This window comes from Physeter macrocephalus, unplaced genomic scaffold, assembly GCF_002837175.3.
Source record: "Physeter macrocephalus isolate SW-GA unplaced genomic scaffold, ASM283717v5 random_257, whole genome shotgun sequence".
Classification (NCBI taxonomy): Eukaryota; Metazoa; Chordata; class Mammalia; order Artiodactyla; family Physeteridae; genus Physeter; species Physeter macrocephalus.
Window position 1 is genome coordinate 41,047 of NW_021145543.1, and position 18,105 is coordinate 59,151.

At 59.2% G+C, this 18,105-nt stretch overlaps 3 protein-coding genes across 3 annotated transcripts; 1 reads left to right on the top strand and 2 right to left on the bottom strand.

The window, feature by feature from the left end:
• Positions 1-834: 834 nt before the first annotated feature.
• NECAB3 (N-terminal EF-hand calcium binding protein 3) lies at positions 835-17,384 on the top strand. The gene is made up of 13 exons (XM_007105900.3): positions 835-1,001; positions 3,044-3,068; positions 4,632-4,740; positions 5,711-5,736; positions 5,932-6,029; positions 14,077-14,213; positions 14,497-14,615; positions 14,742-14,821; positions 14,926-14,979; positions 15,509-15,621; positions 15,790-15,867; positions 16,365-16,456; positions 16,554-17,384. Exons 1-13 carry the CDS (start codon positions 885-887, stop codon positions 16,580-16,582), a joined length of 1,077 nt encoding a protein of 358 aa, XP_007105962.1. The 5' UTR covers positions 835-884; the 3' UTR covers positions 16,583-17,384.
• ACTL10 (actin like 10) lies at positions 7,247-9,902 on the bottom strand. Its single transcript, XM_024128601.1, is given in 4 exon segments — positions 7,247-7,422; positions 7,425-7,472; positions 7,475-8,414; positions 9,888-9,902. Coding segments are annotated over 4 exon segments (1,179 nt in total).
• CUNH20orf144 (chromosome unknown C20orf144 homolog) lies at positions 11,265-12,416 on the bottom strand. The gene is made up of 2 exons (XM_024128600.1): positions 12,288-12,416; positions 11,265-11,582 (listed from the first exon to the last, which is right to left on the bottom strand). The coding sequence occupies exons 1-2, from the start codon at positions 12,414-12,416 to the stop codon at positions 11,265-11,267; spliced, it is 447 nt and encodes a 148-aa protein (XP_023984368.1).
• Positions 17,385-18,105: the final 721 nt, after the last annotated feature.

Genomic DNA, 18,105 nt, shown 5'->3' on the forward strand with positions numbered 1-18,105 from the left:
CTGGTGAGTCTGAGAGAGGAGTGACACGCCCTGTTTTATATTTTTAAAGCTCCCTCTGGCTGCTGTGTGGAGGATGGATTGAAGAGGGGGCCAGAACGGAAGAGCGAGGGGGAAGAGAAGCCCGAGTAGAGCTTCAGAGTGCAAGGGAGGGTGACTGGGAGACGGGCCACACGGACCTATTTAGCAAACCCTTAGGTGGGCTTTCCCTAAGCCAGTCCCTATTTTAAGCCCTTCACTGTCAGCCCCCACAACAATCGTACGATGTGACTACCCTTACCCCCATTTTGCAGAAGATACAGACGCGCAGAGGCGAAGCCACTTGCGGGTTTTTCCCACCAGGTGGCGCGCTTGTGCTCCTGCCGTTTGCTCTGTTGACCCTGTAACGGTGCGGGACCTGCCCTCGGTGGGCGCGCGCAGCCCCTCCCGTTCTGTTCCTGGCTGTGTAGTACTCCACGCTGGCCGTCATTCGCTCAGCCCTTACCCGGTGCAAATGACCCCTTGGGTGGCTCCTTACTCCGCAGTGGCCGCCTCTCCGGGAGGTGGGGAGTCGCGGAGGTGAACGGTGTTGGAATTCTGCATTGCGCGGCTCTTGCCGCCCTAAAGGCTGGAGTTTGCTCCCTTTTTCCAGACGGGGAAGCTGAGGGCCTGGAGAGGGGCTGGCGGAGGGCCGACCTCTCGGACTGGCCAGCGCGGGGTCCGGGCTGGGAAGGGGCCTCGGCGGCCCTCCGGGCGGGGGTGGAGGCGGAGCCGCGGGGGGCGGGGCCCTCAGCCTCCGCGCCGGCGCCGATGGGCGGGCGCGCCCCCTTCCTGTCCCTCGAAGTCCTCGGCGGTGGCGTCCAGAGCTAGCAGCCGCATAGAGCCGGAGCCGAACGGGTAGCGGCGCCATGGCGTGCGCGGGGCTGCTCACCGTGTGCCTGATCCGGGCGCCTGCGCCGGAGCCCCCGCGACCCCCCGCGCCCGCGCCGGCCGCCGGACCCGCAGGACAAGCGCTCTTCCAAGACGTGAGTGGGGAGCGGGCCGGGGGCGCCGGCGCTGTGGCCCTGGGGGTGGTGTCTCTCGCGGTGTCTCCCCAGGTCTCTGTCGTATCTCTCCCTGTGTCTCCCTGGACTCTGTCTCTCACTGTCTCTCCCTGCCCTCGTCTCTGCGGTTCTCTCACTCTGCTTTTCCCTGTCTCTACGTCCGTCTCTCTTCCTCCAGGTCTGTTGGGGGCCCTGCCGCTGCCTCTGGGTCTCTGCCTCTCTCACTAACCCTGCTGTCTCTGTTTCCGTGTGTCTCCCTTATCTTTATCTCGCAACCTTTGTGTCCCATTCTGTTTCTCATTCTTTCTCTCTTTCTCTCTCCTTGTCTCTGGTTCAGTGTCACTGTTCCTCCTGCCCCCCAACCCGAAACCACCCCATGTATGTGTCTGGCCGGTGGGGGGGCGCTGTCGACCCTTGATCACAGGAGCAGTCACGGTGCCCCTCTATGGCGGCCCGGGTCCGGGTTGACCCAGGCAGGGAGACCTGGAAGAGGAAGCAGTCCCCTGACTCCTGACCTGCTGCTGACCCCAGAGTCCCTTAGATCCAACCCAAGGATCCCACAGTTGGTCGGGGCTGCCCACAGTCATTCTCTGTGGTCTGTACACCCTCTCCTGACTGGCAGGTGGCCCTGCAGCCCCTATGGACACCAGCGTGGAGCAGCCTGGCCCGACCTCGGTCACTGCCCTGAGCCCCTTCCCCACCTTTCACCCCAGCCCTCAGCCCATCCTGTACTTCTCATGCCCCCACTCCCAGAGGTCCCTGCCAGTGGGAAAGGCTGTACTCCTGCCCCCTCCCCACTGTCCCTAGTGACTCAGCACTTGGCCACAGTCCTCCCTGCTGGAAGGGACCTGACCCTCCCACTTCCCAGATGGAAAAACCAAGGCCTGGAGGGTTCGGGATATGTCCGAGATCACACATGGAGGCAGGGGCACACTAGGGTGTGGCCCTAGGGGTCCTCATTCTCAGCTTAGTACCCCTCCCCCACTCACCCCCCTGTATCTCCAGGCTGCTGTGCTGCTGTGTGGACCCCAAGCCAGTGGCAGACCTTCTCTGAGTCAGGCTTCTGGCTAGGGATTACATTCATCCTTGAGCCTCACTGACCCAAGAAAACAGCCAGAGGGAAGAGGTATTCAGGACCTGGAGCTGACAGGGGCTCTCTGTCCAGGCTTTGGCCTGCCGCTCCTTGCCAGGCCTTCTGGTCTCCTATTTGCTGGGCTGCTTTGGGTGACCTGGGAGTCTCTGGTCCCTAGGGGAGACAAGGACCAAGTGTTTACTCTGCTCCGCTCTTGCTGCCTCTGTTGCCCTTCCTGTCTGCTTCTCCATGAATACAGTCTGTCCACCCTTGCACGTACACACACGCACACACACGCACACACACGCACGCACGCACGCATGCACACAGAGGCCTGCCCAAGACCCTCATACTGAGTCAGCCTCATAGGAAGCCCCAGCCCTGGAAGGGTTAACCCTTGGCTGCTCCCCTGTGTGCTAGTGGGAAAACAGGCACCCACAAAGAAAGGACTAGCCACTACCTGCATGTCAGGGTCTTCAGCAAGTTCACGGAGACACAGTCCAGAGTGGGCAGAGTCTGGGACAGACCATAGCCACACAGGAGAGTTGGGGTTCAGGTCTGGGCTGGGTGCCTAGGATACTCAGGCTGCATCTTGGCCCATCTCCCCACCTTCCTCAAGCTGGGACCGTTTGAGGGCTGATGCATCAGACAGAACTTGGGACTGACTCTGGGTGTGGGAGGTGAAGGTGCAGAGAGCTGGCTTGGAGCACCCCCCACAAGGCCAGGCCCGCAGGAGAAGTGAGCAAGCAGTGGGGCCCGCTGTGTGCTCTTCCTGTGCTCACCTTGCTGGAAAAGCTCCTGCAGGGCCGAGCTGGGCAGGGAGCTGGGACCATGCTGGGCAGGAGGAAGGGAGACGCAGGGGGCAGGCCAGCCAGCTGGGGCTCTGTTGAGTTGGGTGGGGGCCTCTTGCCTCCCAGCTCACAGCTCCCATCCATGCCCTTTTGTCCTTTAGGTTTTCCGCAGAGCAGACAAGAATGGTGAGTGTGGTTTCCCCTGGGTCCCACGGTGGGGGGTTGGGTGATGGACATCAGGGAGGCTCAGGGGAGGGTTGGGGGTTTGGGGGCACAGTCTAGAATGGAGAAAAATCTTGAGAGGACTCAAACCAGGAGAATGAACCCAGGTGTCCTTCTCGGAGGAAGTGTTGTTTTGAATCAAGTTTGGCAGGATGGAGAGTGGAGGAAATGTAACTTAGCCAGAGTCTGGAGGTGGGGGCTTATTTTCATGCAATGCCCTGGCACACTGGGGGGTACTTCTCGTATATGACCTTATGTTGCCCTCACAACTGCAAGCTAGGTGAGAATTCTTTACCCCATTTCACAGACAAAGGAGCAGGGGCCCAGAGAGGTAAAGCAGGCTGCCTGAGGTGGTGGGCCTTGAACCCAGGTCTAATGTGATGCTTGGTCCCAGACTCCCTGTGTGAGGGGTTTGGAAGGGTGCGGTCATGGAGATGAGGCCCTGTGGGGGATTTTATCTTAGATTTTCAGAGTACTCAGTAACTTTCCACATTACCAACCATCTGGACACAGGGAGGGCTTGGGCAGGATAAAGCTAGGTCCAGGGAATCAGCTCCTCCTGCCTTAGGTCCTGGGCAGTCTCAGACTCTGGTCTGGCAAAACCTTGAAAGCTAAAGCAGGAGCCATTAGGGGACCCTGCAGGCAGGTTGCTGTGCATAGATGACTCAGAGCAGCCCACGGTGCCTGGATTGGCCAGTGGAGGGTCTGAGCTGAGACAGCCCATCAGCCTTGACCTCACTTTCAGCTGGGGGCTTCAGACCTGTTTATGTTTCAGCCTCCTTGAGAGAGGATTGTGTCCCCACCCCTTGCCCCTTCTCCCTGGGTCTCTTCAAATTGGTGGAGACCATTTGTTCCAACCGGTTGATCAGGACACATGGTCTCATTTGGATCACAGCATCTTGTCTGGGGAAGTTCAGACCCTCCCCCAGCTCCACTCTCCCCACCCCATCTGCTTAGAGACCTCACAGGTAACACTCTCGGCCTCTGCTACATGTCCCCTGTGACGGGGAGGTCTTTCCCTCCTGAGCCAGCCTGCTGCTACTTACAGGGGCTCCACTCTTAGGAAGATTTTATCTAACTCCCTGTGGCTTCTCTGTGAAGGGCCTGGGTCCAGAGCACGGAGGTCCCCTCCACCCTGGAGCCACACTGGCCAGCATGTGGGGCAGAGACCCAGCCCCGAGTCCTCCAAGTGACATCTGGCCCTGCCATGATCTGACTGTGACCCAGGCTGTTGTTCATTTGTTTCTTCATTTGGCAAACATTGAGTCTGTACCCAGTGCCACATGTGTACTGCCCTGTCCCTTGGGTGCCTGCAAAGTGGGCCCTGTTACCTTAAGTGGGCACCTCTAGGGGCCCCAGCCCTTTTGTCCCCAATGGCCAGGCCTCCCATCAAGCTCAGAATCCCATTCCACTTGGCTGGGTGGTTGTGAGATGCTGCAAAGCCTTCAGTGGGCCTGGAACTTGTGGCAGGGGTACAGCCAGGGTCAGGGATACTGACTCTGCTCTTTGTCCACCCACCCCGCCCAGATGATGGTAAGCTCTCATTTGAAGAATTCCAGAATTACTTTGCCGATGGGGTTCTCAGCCCCGGGGAGCTGCGAGAGCTGTTCAGCAGTATTGATGGGCATCCCGCTGAGTGAGTACTCAAGGGGGATGTGTGCGCCGCATGTAGATGTGAGGCCAGGCTGTCCCAACCCCACTGTGTCCCCTGCTGCTTTGGTTCCTTATGGAGGATGAGGGGGGCAGAGGGAGAGGGGTGCCAGGGCTCGGTGCCAACTTTACCCACCCACCTACCCCCTCCCTGGCTCCAGCCTTGCTCATCACACTGCTTCCAGCTGGGACCCCAAAATAGCCAGGCCTGAGTCACCACCTATGGTTCAGCCCACAGGGGTGCACTCTTCCAACTCCCGCTTCCTGCAGGGACCAGAGGATGCCTGGGGACAGCTGGGCCCCGCTTGCTTCCACCCATGGATGCAGGTGCTTCCACATCTACAGGTCTTAGTGCAAGTTTGCTTGCCTTCTCTCCTGCTTCCTCACATGGGTGCACACACATGCACAGCTATCCCTCCCTCTCACTTCCCTCCCCCCCGTCTCCTTAGAATAAATCCTAGGCTCCCAATCCTATGCTTGGGCTGGACCCTTTGTATGCAGTGCTACCACCTAACCACCACCAGATACTCCAGTCAGATTTCTTCTCCTTCAAGGCCTAACTTAGGCAGCCCCTCCTCCAGGAAGCCCTCCCTGACCTAACAAGTAATACTATACTCCATGCCTTCTCTGCATTTCCACAGACCTGGGACCTGGCTTCCCCTTCCCAGCTCTAACCACTCCTCTTTGGCCTGTGTTCATATCTGCCTACCGGCCTGAAACCCCCTTGGAGGCAGACAGTGGGACTGAAATTTTGCCCTCAGAGAGTATTTGGCGGGCTGATAGTACCCGTGCTCCCCCTCTCTGTCCACTGAGCAACTTAACCTGGGGTGGAGTCAGAAGTTGCCTCCTTGTCAGCCTGAGCTGGGCAGGAAGAGGAGAGGAACATTGGCTTCAAAGTCCCAGTTTACCAGGCCCAAGTCAGCAGGTCTGAAGGGCGCCTTCTCTTTTCCCTGTAGCAATTTGGAAACGGAGAAACTGTGTGGTGAGTAGGCCCATGGGAGCTCTTGTCTCCCGGGACCCCTGGGCAGGTGGGTGTGATGAGAGGCTGTTGCTGGTGTCCCATGGAACAGGATCGGCTGGGCTCAGGGTATGAGGCCTGGTTGGCTGCTGGGGAATTCCAGCTTGTAAATGGGGGGGTGGGGGTCCGGGAACCTTTGAGTACCTCCTCTGCCCTCAGACTACTTCTCTGAACACCTGGGCGTCTATCGGCCTGTGCTGGCTGCACTGGAGTCGCTGAACTGTGCAGTGCTCACTGCCATGGACACCACCAAGCTGGTGAGTGGAGGGGCTGATAGTGGGGGGCCCAAAATGAGGGCAGGGGGTGTCTGCTGTGCTGTGGCAGCCTCCACCACTGGGCTCAGGGCTGTGGAGCTAGAGGCCTGGGTTCTAATCCCAGCTCCCACTTTCTGGCTGTGCATCTTTACCTCTCTGGGCCTCAGTTTCCTCATCTGTAAACTGGGCATTATAATAGAACCTACCTCCAGACATTTGTTGTGACCATTAAACGAGAATGAAGGCAGGGATTTTTGTCTGTCTTGTTCTCTACTCTATTCCCAGCACCGAGACCTCTGCCTGGCACGCAGTAGCCACGTCACACCTGGAGCTGCTGCTGCTACTGCTTTTATTATTGACCAGACCTAACTGTTTGTTGTGGGGTATGAAGGCCGGCTCCCAGCAGGGATGGGCTGTGGAGGAGGGCACGCTCACACACATCCAGAGGCTCGTACTGGTGTGTGGAGCTTGGTTGGGGGGCAGCCTAAGGACATGCGTGTGTAGGCAGGCATGTGTGCACCCCATGTGTTTGTGTCTGTGTATGGACACGTGCGCACAAGCATAAACAGTGCTCATGGCCCGGGCTCCAGGCCCTTGGATGGTATTTTAAAAACACCGAAAGGCACCCCTCCCTTTGTGTTCTTTTTAAGAAATGTCTCCACCTAAGGGGGTGAGGAGGGAACAGTGAGCAGGCCTGGGATTGTGCCTGACCTCACTTTGAGGCTCTCAGCAAGCTGATGATCATCTGAGGACAGGGCTTCCCCTTCTGGTTGCTTCACATGGGATTTAGTAGTTTTTCAAAGGGTCACCCCTTGGGGCCTGGCATGGGATGGGAATCCAAATGGTATATGATGAGGGGTTGGTATGTTATGATGACTTCCATATCTGTGGCCTGGACACAGGTGGGGGCATCGCCTTCCTTGTTGCCATGGAAACAGGGCCCTGGGGGTGGGCCCCTAGACTGGCATTCTCTGAACTGGCACTGGTTAGTGGGAATTCAAACTGCAGGTCAAAGTAAGGGCCCCAGGGGTCCTGACCACCTCCTCCTGGCCCAGAAAGGGGTAGAGGGTGACCTATCACCACACGACTCTGCCAGCTCCAATCACTGAGCCTTTTATCTGGCACTCAATGCCTCTGATAGAGCTGCAGCTTAGCCTGCCAGGTGTCTGCCTCTGCACCCCCCCCCCATCGTGGCACCACCCCCTCCAGTCCAACATGAGTCAGTTGAACACTTCGTGCACCAGCCTGGAGCCACATTCCTGGTACATGGCCCGGGTCATCCAGTGGCATTGGAAGGAACGCAGTGAGGCCACCATGGAGCCTCCTGTCCACACTGCTGTGCCACGCCCGGGCTTGGCCACCAGGCGAGGCTGCAGTGCCCCATAACCATGCCGCGGCACTGGGCTTCCAGCTCCATCTCCAGGCGCTCAGTGAAGCCAGGGAAAAGGTGGAGCCACCGGCCGGCACCACGGTGTTGGCCAGCCGTGTCCGTAGTGTTGCAGGCATCCTCTGCAGTGCCCGGAAGGCCAGGGTGGGCAGTCCTGGCTCAGCCTGGCCTAGCAGACCCGGCTGGAAGATAGGTTCCGGGCAGCGGAAGCGCTCGCTGCTGAGGCAGACAGAGCACCCATTGCCTAAGTAGAAACTGACAGGATGGTGGCAGGCAGGGTTACGGAGGTCACCCTCGAAGTCCAGCGACACATAGCAGCAGCGCTTCTTGAGCTGTGTGATGACCTTGCGGGGTAGGGCATGCAGTCGTTGATCGGGGCAGGCTGCCACCAGCAGGTCCCGCAGGTAGCGCGACAGAGTACTGCCTGCCACGTCCAGCCGGAAGGTGGCCTCGTGCCACGAGTGGCCCGCATAGATGGGTGTGGCGTGGCACACGCCCACACCCGCCTCCAAGGCCAGCCCGCTGAACGCGCCGACAGAGCAGAGCGCCAGCAACGCGGTGCTGGCCAGGTGGCACGAGGGCACTGCCAGGGCCTCGAACAGCAGCTCGGCCACCCTCTCGCGGCCCGCGGGTGGAGCCGACGGCGAGTCGCTCACCAGCACCGGCCACTGCTCTGGGCACACCCGCAGGCCGCCCACCAGCAGGCGCTCCCACAGCCCCTCCAGCGCCTCCCAGTCCACCACCACGCCGTGCTTGATGGGGTGCGCCCGCGCCACGCCGCCCGCCAGCTCGCAGCCGGGCGCCCCGGGCAGCACGGGCCGGTCCCAGCTGGGCACCAGGCTGGAGCTCTTCAGTACCAGGCGCGGCTGCTCCTCGCCCGCGAAGCCCGCCTTGGTGAAGCCCGAGCCCTGGTCCACCACCACCGCGACGCGGCCCAGCGAGGGCAGCCGGCGGACTCGGCGGCTCCCGGACAGCGACGCCACCTTCGGGCCGGCCACGCCCTTCAGCCCAAAGCTCCGCCCCCGGCGTGAGATCCCCGCCTCAGCTGGACTTGATGGTGGCCCGCCTTTCAGCTCTTGGCTCTGCTTCGTGGGCCTACGTCCCCGCGTTTCTGCACTAGAGAACTATCGCTCTCATTCCTTGGGCTCCGCCCTCTGGTCTTGAAGTCCCACTCTTCTGGCCGGAGTGGAGGTCTCTTTTCAGCTCTTGGCTCCGCTCCTGGGCCTGAGGCCCGACCTTTGGTTCAAGTGTCAGTCTCCGCCCTAACTGGGCTGTGGTTCAGTCCCTCTTGGTCCTCCTCTGGCTCAAGGCCCCACCCCCCTCTCTGAGGACTCGCCTGGGTGGTTTGGCTCCGCCCCCTAAGTAAGCCCTTGCCGAAGTGGATGATGAGAGGGCCGCTTTAAGAGATTGAGAAGCCTCCAGGAGCAGCTCTGAGAATGAAGGGGCCTTGTGGCAATGTTTTCCAGACATAGATCCCCCTTGGGGACCCAGGAGTCCAGCCCAGCCCTTGAGACCCTGGCGGTCTCCTGGCACTTCTCAGCTGGGCTTGACCGAAGTATTGTAGTTCCTGGTCGTGGAGTTGGGAGGGGGTGGTCAGAGAAGGAAGGAAAAGAACTTGGACTCATTGTGACCTCAGTTCTCAGCACCTGCTGTGCTTTCACAGCCTCTACCCTGATGAAAACGCCCCAGACCCATCCTCTCTCCTGGGACAGGGTCAAGGGCAGTGATTTTGACATCCAGGGGTCTGGCCTCAGCCGCTCAGCCCAACCAATTTGATTCCTTCCCCAAACCACTTCGGATTATCTGATGTGCTCTGGCCAAATGTGCGGCCCCTTCCCTCTCAACGGTGAAGAGAAAGCTCTTAATCATGGACCTCCAGCCACCCTGAAGATCTCTGTGTGCTTAGCCTTCAAGGGCCCAGGTATCCCACAAAGGGATCCTACCTTCAGGGGCTTACAAACGTGGACCTGAGTTTGTGACTCAGTTCTGAGGCTGACTCACTGTGCGCTGAGCAAGTCCTAATCTCTTTCTGGGCTCAGTTACTTCCTCCGAAAGGCGGTCGTCCTCACACACAGGAAATAGTCCACGTCTTGTCTCTGCAGAGTCTCTTTATTCTCTTTAGGACCATTCTGGTTGCAAGTTGAAGACCCATTCCGGTGAGCCTAAGGTAAAATACGGACTTTTATCACAGGGATCTTGTATGTCTTATGGATACCAAGGCAAGGGTGAAATCAGGTTTTAGGAAAAGACTGGAATCAGGGCCTGACTGCCGGCCTGTGGGGGACCCAAGATGTGCACTGGCTCTGCATTCTGTTTATATTCTTCTCAAGACTGGCTTCAGCCTGTGCACGTTCCTGTAGAAAACATAGTCTCCTACAGCTCCTAAATTACAGACCCAGGGAAGGGGCTGATAGGACCAGCTTGGGCCAATTGCTTATGCCAGGAGGTGTGGCCACATTGAGGAACGTGGTTACCCTGATTGTAACCATGTGGATGGTAGGAAAGGGTCAGTTCTCACAGAGCAGCAGGGGAGATGCTATGGGTAGTACAGCCTCCAGCCTGATGCAGGTGATGTGGTGTTGACACTGACAAAAGTGTATCTTCAGCAGAAGCTGTGCCTGTGGTTTTAGTGAACTGGGACCTTCACCCCTGATGCATCTGCGCCCAAAGGGGGCATTCTGATGTTGGTCTCCAGTGGAATGCAGGCTGCAGGTTTGGCAGGGCTGGAGGGGGTAGGGTCCGGAGCTGGGTTTGGGACCCAGGAGAGAGAGAAGCAGCTGGGTCCCGCTGCACAGAAAGCGTGCAGGGCCTCTTGTGGGTGAATTAGGGAGGTGAACCTCGAATTGAAGACCACAAGTGGCAATATGGCCAGAGCAGGGGTGAGGGTGGAAGTCACTAAGAAGCCCTAGAGGCGAAGACCGAGGCTGGAGGTCTGGACCTGTACATCCCAGTAATAAGTTTGGGCGTTTCCCTGTGCGCAGCAGAGAACCAGTGTGAGCTTATGAGCGGCGCGTGAACTGCCCTACAGATCAGTGGTTTGGAAGAAGCCTTTGGTTGCAATGTGGGGAAGAGGATGGGACAAGGTAATTTGGGAGACAAGTGACTGAGGTGCCTCGGGGATTACCAAGCAGAGTGGGTTAGGAGTGAGGGGTCAGAGGACCAGGGACCCCAGCCTCTCCTCCTGGGTGCTCTCACAGGCAGAACGTGAGTCTAAGGCTCAAACTATGCTGACCATGAGACCTTCACAGTTCTTCCCCAAGGTGGTGGCTTTTTGCCTGGGACCTTCCCTCAGCTTAAGAAGGACCTGTGAGTGCTGGAGACTCTTGGAGCTTCCTGGCCTCTGCTGGAAGCAGGCCCCTCCTCCTAGCGTGGCCAAGCCTGGGTTTGCCCAAGCTCTCTGCCATTGGGCCTGCAGAGCCGTCAGGATCTGACCCGGGCCTGGAGCTGGAGAGGAGAGGAGCAGCCTCCCTCCACTGTGGCAGGGTGCCCCCCGCCCCCTGCCAGCCCGGAATAGGGGTTCTGACTCTTGGGTCACAAGAAAAGAGGAAGCAAAAACAGCCTTGGCTCCAGGCCATGGCTGTGGCTCTGCCTTCAATATGCCCGTTCTCCCCTGTCTCGCTCAGGGCCTCAGTTTCCCCCACCCCAGCTCTACGCCCCCATGCCTCAGACAGGGCTACAGGCGCCAGGGTTGCTATGCGCTCTTTATTGGTATGGACTGGGGTACGGAGGTCCGGGCCAGGCACTCAGTGCCGCGGGCGAGGGCAGCGGCGCCGCTTGCTCGGCTGCTCCTAGGCAGGGTTGGCGTAGCCGCCCGCCTTGTTCTCGGTCAGCAGACGGGCATTGAGCCGCTGCTAGCCATGCGCGGCCTTGGCCCCGCCCCCCGCGCCGGGCCCGCCCCCGGGCCCACGCGCCACACGGCGCCGGTCCTCCTGCAGCCTTGCGTCCAGCAGCAGCAGCTTGACTGGGATCGTCTTCGTTTTGCGCCCACGCGCGCCCTCGCGCAGCTCAGCGCCGTCGCCCGCACCTTGCAACGTGGGCGCCGCCGCCTGGGAGCCCACGGGGGCGCCTGCCGCGTCCTCACCCGGCCGCCCGGGCCGCGCGCCGGGGCCCGCCGTCGCCTCGGCTAGCTGCTGCCGCTTGTCCAGGGGGAAAAGCAGCACGATCTTGGTCTGGGGGTGGGGCAGGGGCGTGAGGGGAAAGAGCGCGCCCCACCTTCCTATCGGGGACCCTCACCCACCCGGGTTCTATCTCCCAGGACCCTGCCCCCTCTACGTTTCCAGGACTCCTGCCATCCTCCCATCCCGGGCAGGGGGAGGTGGGGGAGGCAGGCACCCTGCCCCCCTCGCCCGGGATCCTGCCTCCCCTCTGGAAACCCTCACCCCCGCCCCCGCCAGGCTGACCTCCTGAGACCTCACTCCGGTCACGTTTATGAAATCCGCTGCCTGCCCTCCCAGCCTCGATGATGAGACCCTCACCCACCCCGGCCCCGGTCCAGGGCCTCTGCCCACTTGAGGAGGGGGAATGGAAAGGGGGCATAAGGGAACTCCCTGTGCCCATAGCCCCAGTGACACCAGCTAGGGCTGATTCGCCATGCCAGGACCTCCACCCATCTGTCCACCGTTGGGAGAATCCCCTCCTGCTCCCCCTCCTAGGCTCCCAAGTCTCATCCACCTCCTGGTTTCTGGAATACCTGCTCTCCCTTCTGGGTTATTAGGACCCCATCCACACCCACGTGGGTTCCTGGGATCCTCATCCTCAGAAGGGGTTCTCTAACCCCTTCCATGCCCCACGAGGCCTAGAGTCCCAGCATCCCCTCCTGTTCACCTGTCCAGGTCCCCTGAACTCCATCTGCCCCTTGCACCCCTGGGACTCACACTCGGCTTCTTCCACTTGAGGTGGTTGAAGAACTGCTGTTTCCGCCAGGCCTTGTCCATATCAGGTGGCCTCTCCTTGCAGGCCTGCTTGGGCACTTTGGTCCTCTTGTGGGAACTGTTGTTTCCCATGGCAGGGCTGGTCACCACTGGGGGGCCTGGCCCATGCTGCCTCTGCCCTGCCCTCTGGCTGGGGGTCCCCTGTCCCGGCTCTGTCCCAGGGAGGCCACCTTGTGACCTCATGGGTCGACCTTACCAGCTCCAGGCTCCGAGCTGCTCCTCCCAGAACACACGGGCCAATCTCGGCTCCATTTACTCTGTCTGTAACTTCCGGCCTTGGTTTCTCAGCTGTAAAACTGGGCTAATGACGATAAGTGAGGCGATGCTTGTAAGGTGCTTAGTGGTGAGGAGAAGAATTTCTGTGACCTGGGTTTGAATTCTGACTCTGCCGCTAACTAGTTGTGTGACCTTGGCCAAGGTAATCAACTTCCGTAGGCCTCAGTCTTTTCATATGCAAAACGGGGTCAATTATGTTTCCTGTAAATTATTATGAGGATTAAATGAAACTCTGCTTAGAAACAGGGCCTGACGCAGAATGGGTGCTTGTGTCAGCCAGGTTCTTTGGTTGTAAACAACAGAAACTGATCAGTCATCTTAAGCACCAGCAAGGGAATTTATTGGAAGGATTTCAGGAAGCTCAAAGAACGGCCAGGAAGTCTAGAGATCAGGCTTGGAGAAACCACTGGCCTATCTGAGAATGAGAGATCCCAGCCCCCACTCTGTCCCTGCCCATCTGATGGCTGAATTGAGGCAGGTTATGGTCAGAAGACGAAGCCCTTGATGTAGGGTGCCTCTGGAGCCCCTTGTGGAGGGGGGCACCACAGCTCCCCAGGACTCCCACCCTGTACTGTGTGTGTAGGTGGAGTGGGCAGGTTTCTTGTTAGAATTATGTTTGACAATGAAAACAATGGCAGTTCTTTATTGAGAACGTATGTGCCAGGTACTAGGCTGAGCCCTATGTAGGAGATAACTCACTGGAGCCTCTCAACAGCTCAGTGAGATGGCTATTACCATCCCTGTTTTATAGGTGAGGAAACTGAGGCACAAGGAGATGAAGGTAACTGGGGAATCTCTGAGCATTCCAGGTGGGCAGCACGGGGCCTGGCACATGGTGGTCCTCCCTGTCTCTGCCAGCCTTGGCAAGGGCTGGGGGGAAATGGCAGTGTATACGGGGATCAGTGCTGGGGTGTGTGTGTGAGGCCAGCGATCTGCTGTCTTGTATCTGCAGCTCCTAGTAAGAGGTGCTCAGTAAATGTTTGTTGTATGGATGAGTGAATGAATGAATGGATGAATGAATGAATACTAAGCCTGTGAGTTTGGGGCCAGCTGGTGAGTATGGCACCATATCACACTGTCATTTTGCCTCGTGGGTCAAAATTGCCCTGTCCCACCCCACCCAGCCCAGTCTAGCTGTGTCTGCGGCCTTACTGGCTGAAGGTGGGAGCTCCAACATGGAAAGGGCCTTGAGGGCCAGAGAATGGCAGATGCTTCTCTGTGAGCTGGCCTCATACCTCCCAGTAAGAGAGGCCAGGCCCAGACAAGGAGGGGGTCCGGGGTCTGCTCCCCACTGAGTCCCAGTGCCTTTCTGCTTGTGCCAGTTCTGCATGTCCTCTGCTCTTTAGGCTGCCACTGTTGCTCTGATGAGCAGGAGGTGGGGCGCAGGGGGCAGCTCCCCATTCAGAAATATATGCTTGGAGCCAGGAGATGCTGACCATGCCCCCTCTGCCCCCAGGAGTATGAGCGGGCCTCCAAGGTGGACCAGTTTGTGACACGCTTCCTATTGCGGGAGACGGTGAGCCAGCTCCAAGCCCTGCAGAGCTCGCTGGAGGGGGCGTCAGATACCCTGGAGGCCCAGGCCCATGGCCCACGGTGTGTGAGGAGCTCTGCCCACCTGCGGGTCCGGTTCATGAATGCCCCTTATCTCCATGTGTCAAGGCCCTCAGCTTTTATCATGTTCCATGTTCTAGCATCCTGGAGCCCAAATTCTTGTTCTTAGGCAGGGAGGCCAAGAGGGGTGAGCAGGGCTGGCTGGCTTTGAGGCTGGGCCTCAGTGTCCTGGGAAGCCTGTCTTACCCACCCAGGCCCGTGCTGGGGCCCCAGTGCTTGGCCCCGTGAGTCTGGGAGCAGTGGGCTGACCCTCCACTCCCCTCAGGTCAGATGAAGAGAGGGTGGAGGTGCAGAGCAGGCCCCGAGGCAGCCGGCGGGCAGGGCGCAGGGCCCTGCGGAGTGTCAGTCGGTCACCCACCTGGTCTCCTGGCTCCTCTGACACAGGTGGGTGTGCCTGCGGTGGGATGGGAGGGCACGGCATCCCTCAGGGCCCCGGTGTTTGCTCCTCCACTTTCCCTCAATTCATCCCAAGAAGCCCCCAGCCTGAGGGGGCACGTGCCTGACCCCCAGGGCAGAGCTCAGAGGCTGAGATGCACTGGCGGCTCCAGATCAACCGTCTCCAGGAGCTCATCGACCAGCTGGAGTGCAAGGTGAGTGGCCGTGTGGCCAGTGCCCTGTGCCTGTGGACCTTTTGGGAATCCACCCAAGCCAGGCACACGCCAGGGACCTGGCCCACGCTCTGTGTCCCTCACAGGCCCCTCGGCTGGAACCCCTGCACGAAGAGGAGTTTACCAAGGGGCCCAACTCGGTGAGTGTTTGAGAGGGGATAGGCAGCTGGGTGTGGGAGTCCGGGAGGAGATCATGAAGTGAGGAGGTTCATTGGCCAGCTGCCCCCAGCCTCTGTCTTGCATATGACACCTTCTCCAGGCTTGACCCAGCCCTTGTCCCCTGGGCCTGGCAGGCAGGTGCTGGGTTCTGGCCCTTGCTCTGTGACCCTGCAGAACTCTGTCCTTCCATGGGCATCAGTGTCCCTTGTCTACAGTTCTGAAAGCTGGGTCTGGAGCAGTGTGGACAGAGGCTAAAGGGGGCAGGAGGAAGTGGTGCCATACTGCAGGAGAGTGGGACAGTGGCTGGATCAAGGCAGAAACCTTGGTGATGGGAAGAGGAGGATGGAGTCAGGGAAGCTGGGGGCCAGGCTGGGGCAGGAGCCCGACCTCAGGGTTGGCTGGGTCTGGTGCAGGACAAGAAGGGTGGGGTCATCCTGGAGGCCACAGCAGTCCCTCACCCCACGCCCTGCCCTACCCCACCCCAGCTGACCAGGCTGCCTCTCTTGCCAGCACATCCTCGTGGCCCAAAGGCAGGTGCAGGTGGCAGAGGAAGCCCTGCAGGACTTCCACCATGCCCTGTGCTGCTACGTGGACTTCACAGGGGCCCAGAGCCATTGCCTGCAGTGAGTCCTCAGCCGGGTGGCGGGCCGGCCAAGGTCGGGGTGGGGGGTGAGCACGAGGAATGCTGGGACTGAGCGTCCTGGGCCAGGGCTCTCGTTAGACACCCCTGGCTAGGTGGGCAGAGGTGGTGGCAGCCCAGGCCTGGCCTGGCCGTCTCTTTGGCCCTGCAGTGTGTCTGCCCAGAAGATGCTGGACAATGCCTCCTTCACCCTGTACGAGTTCTGGCAGGATGAGGCCTCCTGGAGAAGGTATGAGTGGTGGTCTAACAGCTAATGTTTATTGAGTATGTGCCCTGGAGTGAGTCAAGCCTGGGTTCAAATCATCCTCTCCTATTCACTGGCTGTGTGACCTCAGGAGAGTCACCCCTCTGAGCCCCAGTGGCCTCCTTTTCAAAATGGGAGTGATCATAGTTCCATCCTCTTATCACCTAAATGAGATGACATGTAAAGAACTGAACACAGTGCCAGGTACAAGGTAGGTGGTGCACAATGAATACACACCTTTACCACTGTGCCACACCCTATGGCATAGGGCCTATGCCACACGCCTTGTGTGTTATTTCATGTAATCCTCCCAGTATCCCACTGAAGTGGACACTATTGTCCCCATTTCACAGAGGAGAAAACTGAGGCTCAGAGCCACTATGAGGAAGGACTCAGATCTGAAACCAGGCAGCAGGACTGGGTGGGAGTGGGGATCCTTGGGGACCAGCTCCAGCCTTGGTCCACTCTGCGGCCCTCCCCAGGCACCAGCAGTCTGCCTGCAGTAAGGCCTTCCAGCGCATCCTCATTGACCACCTGCAGGCTCCAGACACCCTCACCACTGTGTTCTTCCCAGGTGGGCTTCAGCTCCCAACCCTCTCCACAGCCCTGGGAACTGGGGGGAAGGGCAGTGGGCACCTGATGGCCTCTGACTCCCCACCTCTGACCCTCAGCATCCTGGTGGATTATGAATAATAACTGAGCCTGACCTGCATAAGCCAAGGACCCTGGAGCCCTGCCTGCCTCCTTCTGGAGCTTCTGGACTGGTTAGCTCAGCTCAAGACCAAGAACGCTGCCACCTCCTATACCTGGGGCCTGGCTCTCAGAGGCCTCCCCTCCCAGAGCCAGCTGGCAGAGAATTTCTCAGCCCAGGGATCAGAGACTGGGCTGCTTGCTTTGTATTTCTTTCTTTAACAGTGTATTTTATTGCTCATAGCTTTGGCCTCTGAGGCACTCTGGCATCTGTCTAGCTCAGGAGGCCTGGATTCTGGTCCCCTCTGCCCCTGCCTTGCTGTGTGACCCAGGGCAGGTCCCTTCCCTCTCTGAGTGGGCCTTGGGCTGTCTGGCTACCTAGTGGGTGCCTGCTTTCTTCTTGCTATCTTGGGGCCAGGATTCTGCTCTTCCCCAACCAGCAGCAGAACCAGGGCTGATGCTCAGGGACTGTCCATATCCCCGAACCTCGACCCCCGAGGCTGGGCTAGATCAGTCTGCAGTCTGCAAGGACCTGGGTGTCCCCATCACCCTCCTGGGCTGGCAGGCTCCTGACTCTTCAGCACCTGCAGCTGCACCAGAGCCCTCTGCAGGATCCTGGGTTGGTTTGCATGTCATTTGCATATCATTTGCATGCTCATGCCCACCCATACTAAGGGCACTATGGGAAGCCCCAAGGTGACCTTGCTAAGTAGCAATAATTTGGCTCCAGAGTCACCTGCTGCCCCCAGATACCTCTGAACCCCAGCCCAGGACCCCAGCACAGAGGCAATAAAGGCAGTAGTCACCTCTGGCATCGTGTCCTCTCTATCCCTTGGCAAGAAGGCCAGGCCCCCATTCCTGCTGATAGTGGGAACTTAATCACGCCCAATCCAGGTTTCCTCAATTCAGGACCCTCTCACCGCACAAACCCTGGTTCTAGGGTCGTTCCTGGGAAAGGAGAATGGACATGGGGTCTGCCTTAATCCATCCCAAATCCTGGGGGTTCTAGCTTCACCCCTGCTTCCTTTGCCAACAGGGTGTGGCATGGAGCTGGGGACAGGCCACATAGCCCTCTCAGGGTCCCAAATAGCATGGCTGATCCCTGTGAGAAGACCTGTCCCCAGACAGAACCTCCCCCACCCTTTCAGGCTGGATTTGTCACCACCCCTACCACCTGACAGAGCCATAGGGCAGTTCCAGGAGAACAATGGCTGAGTCGGTCCTGCCAGCTACTGGTGGAGCCTCCTGTGAGCCATCCCGGGGGAAGGGACTTGGGGCATAGAGGGAGGTGACCAACACGGAGGGAGGTGAGAGGTGGCTACATAGGATGCGGGCTCTAAAGGGGAGGCACGTGGCACCACAAGAGCAGAGGCTGGCCTCTGACCTCGTCTGGAGGGTGTTGGGGTCAGGAGTTTTTAGGCAGAAGAAATGCACAGGTTCAGGCTCTGAGGGGGAGGAGAGCTTGCCTCAAAGAACTGAAGGAAGCCCAGAGGCGGGCTGAGGCCAAGGCAGGGAGGCAGCAGGGCCTCAAAG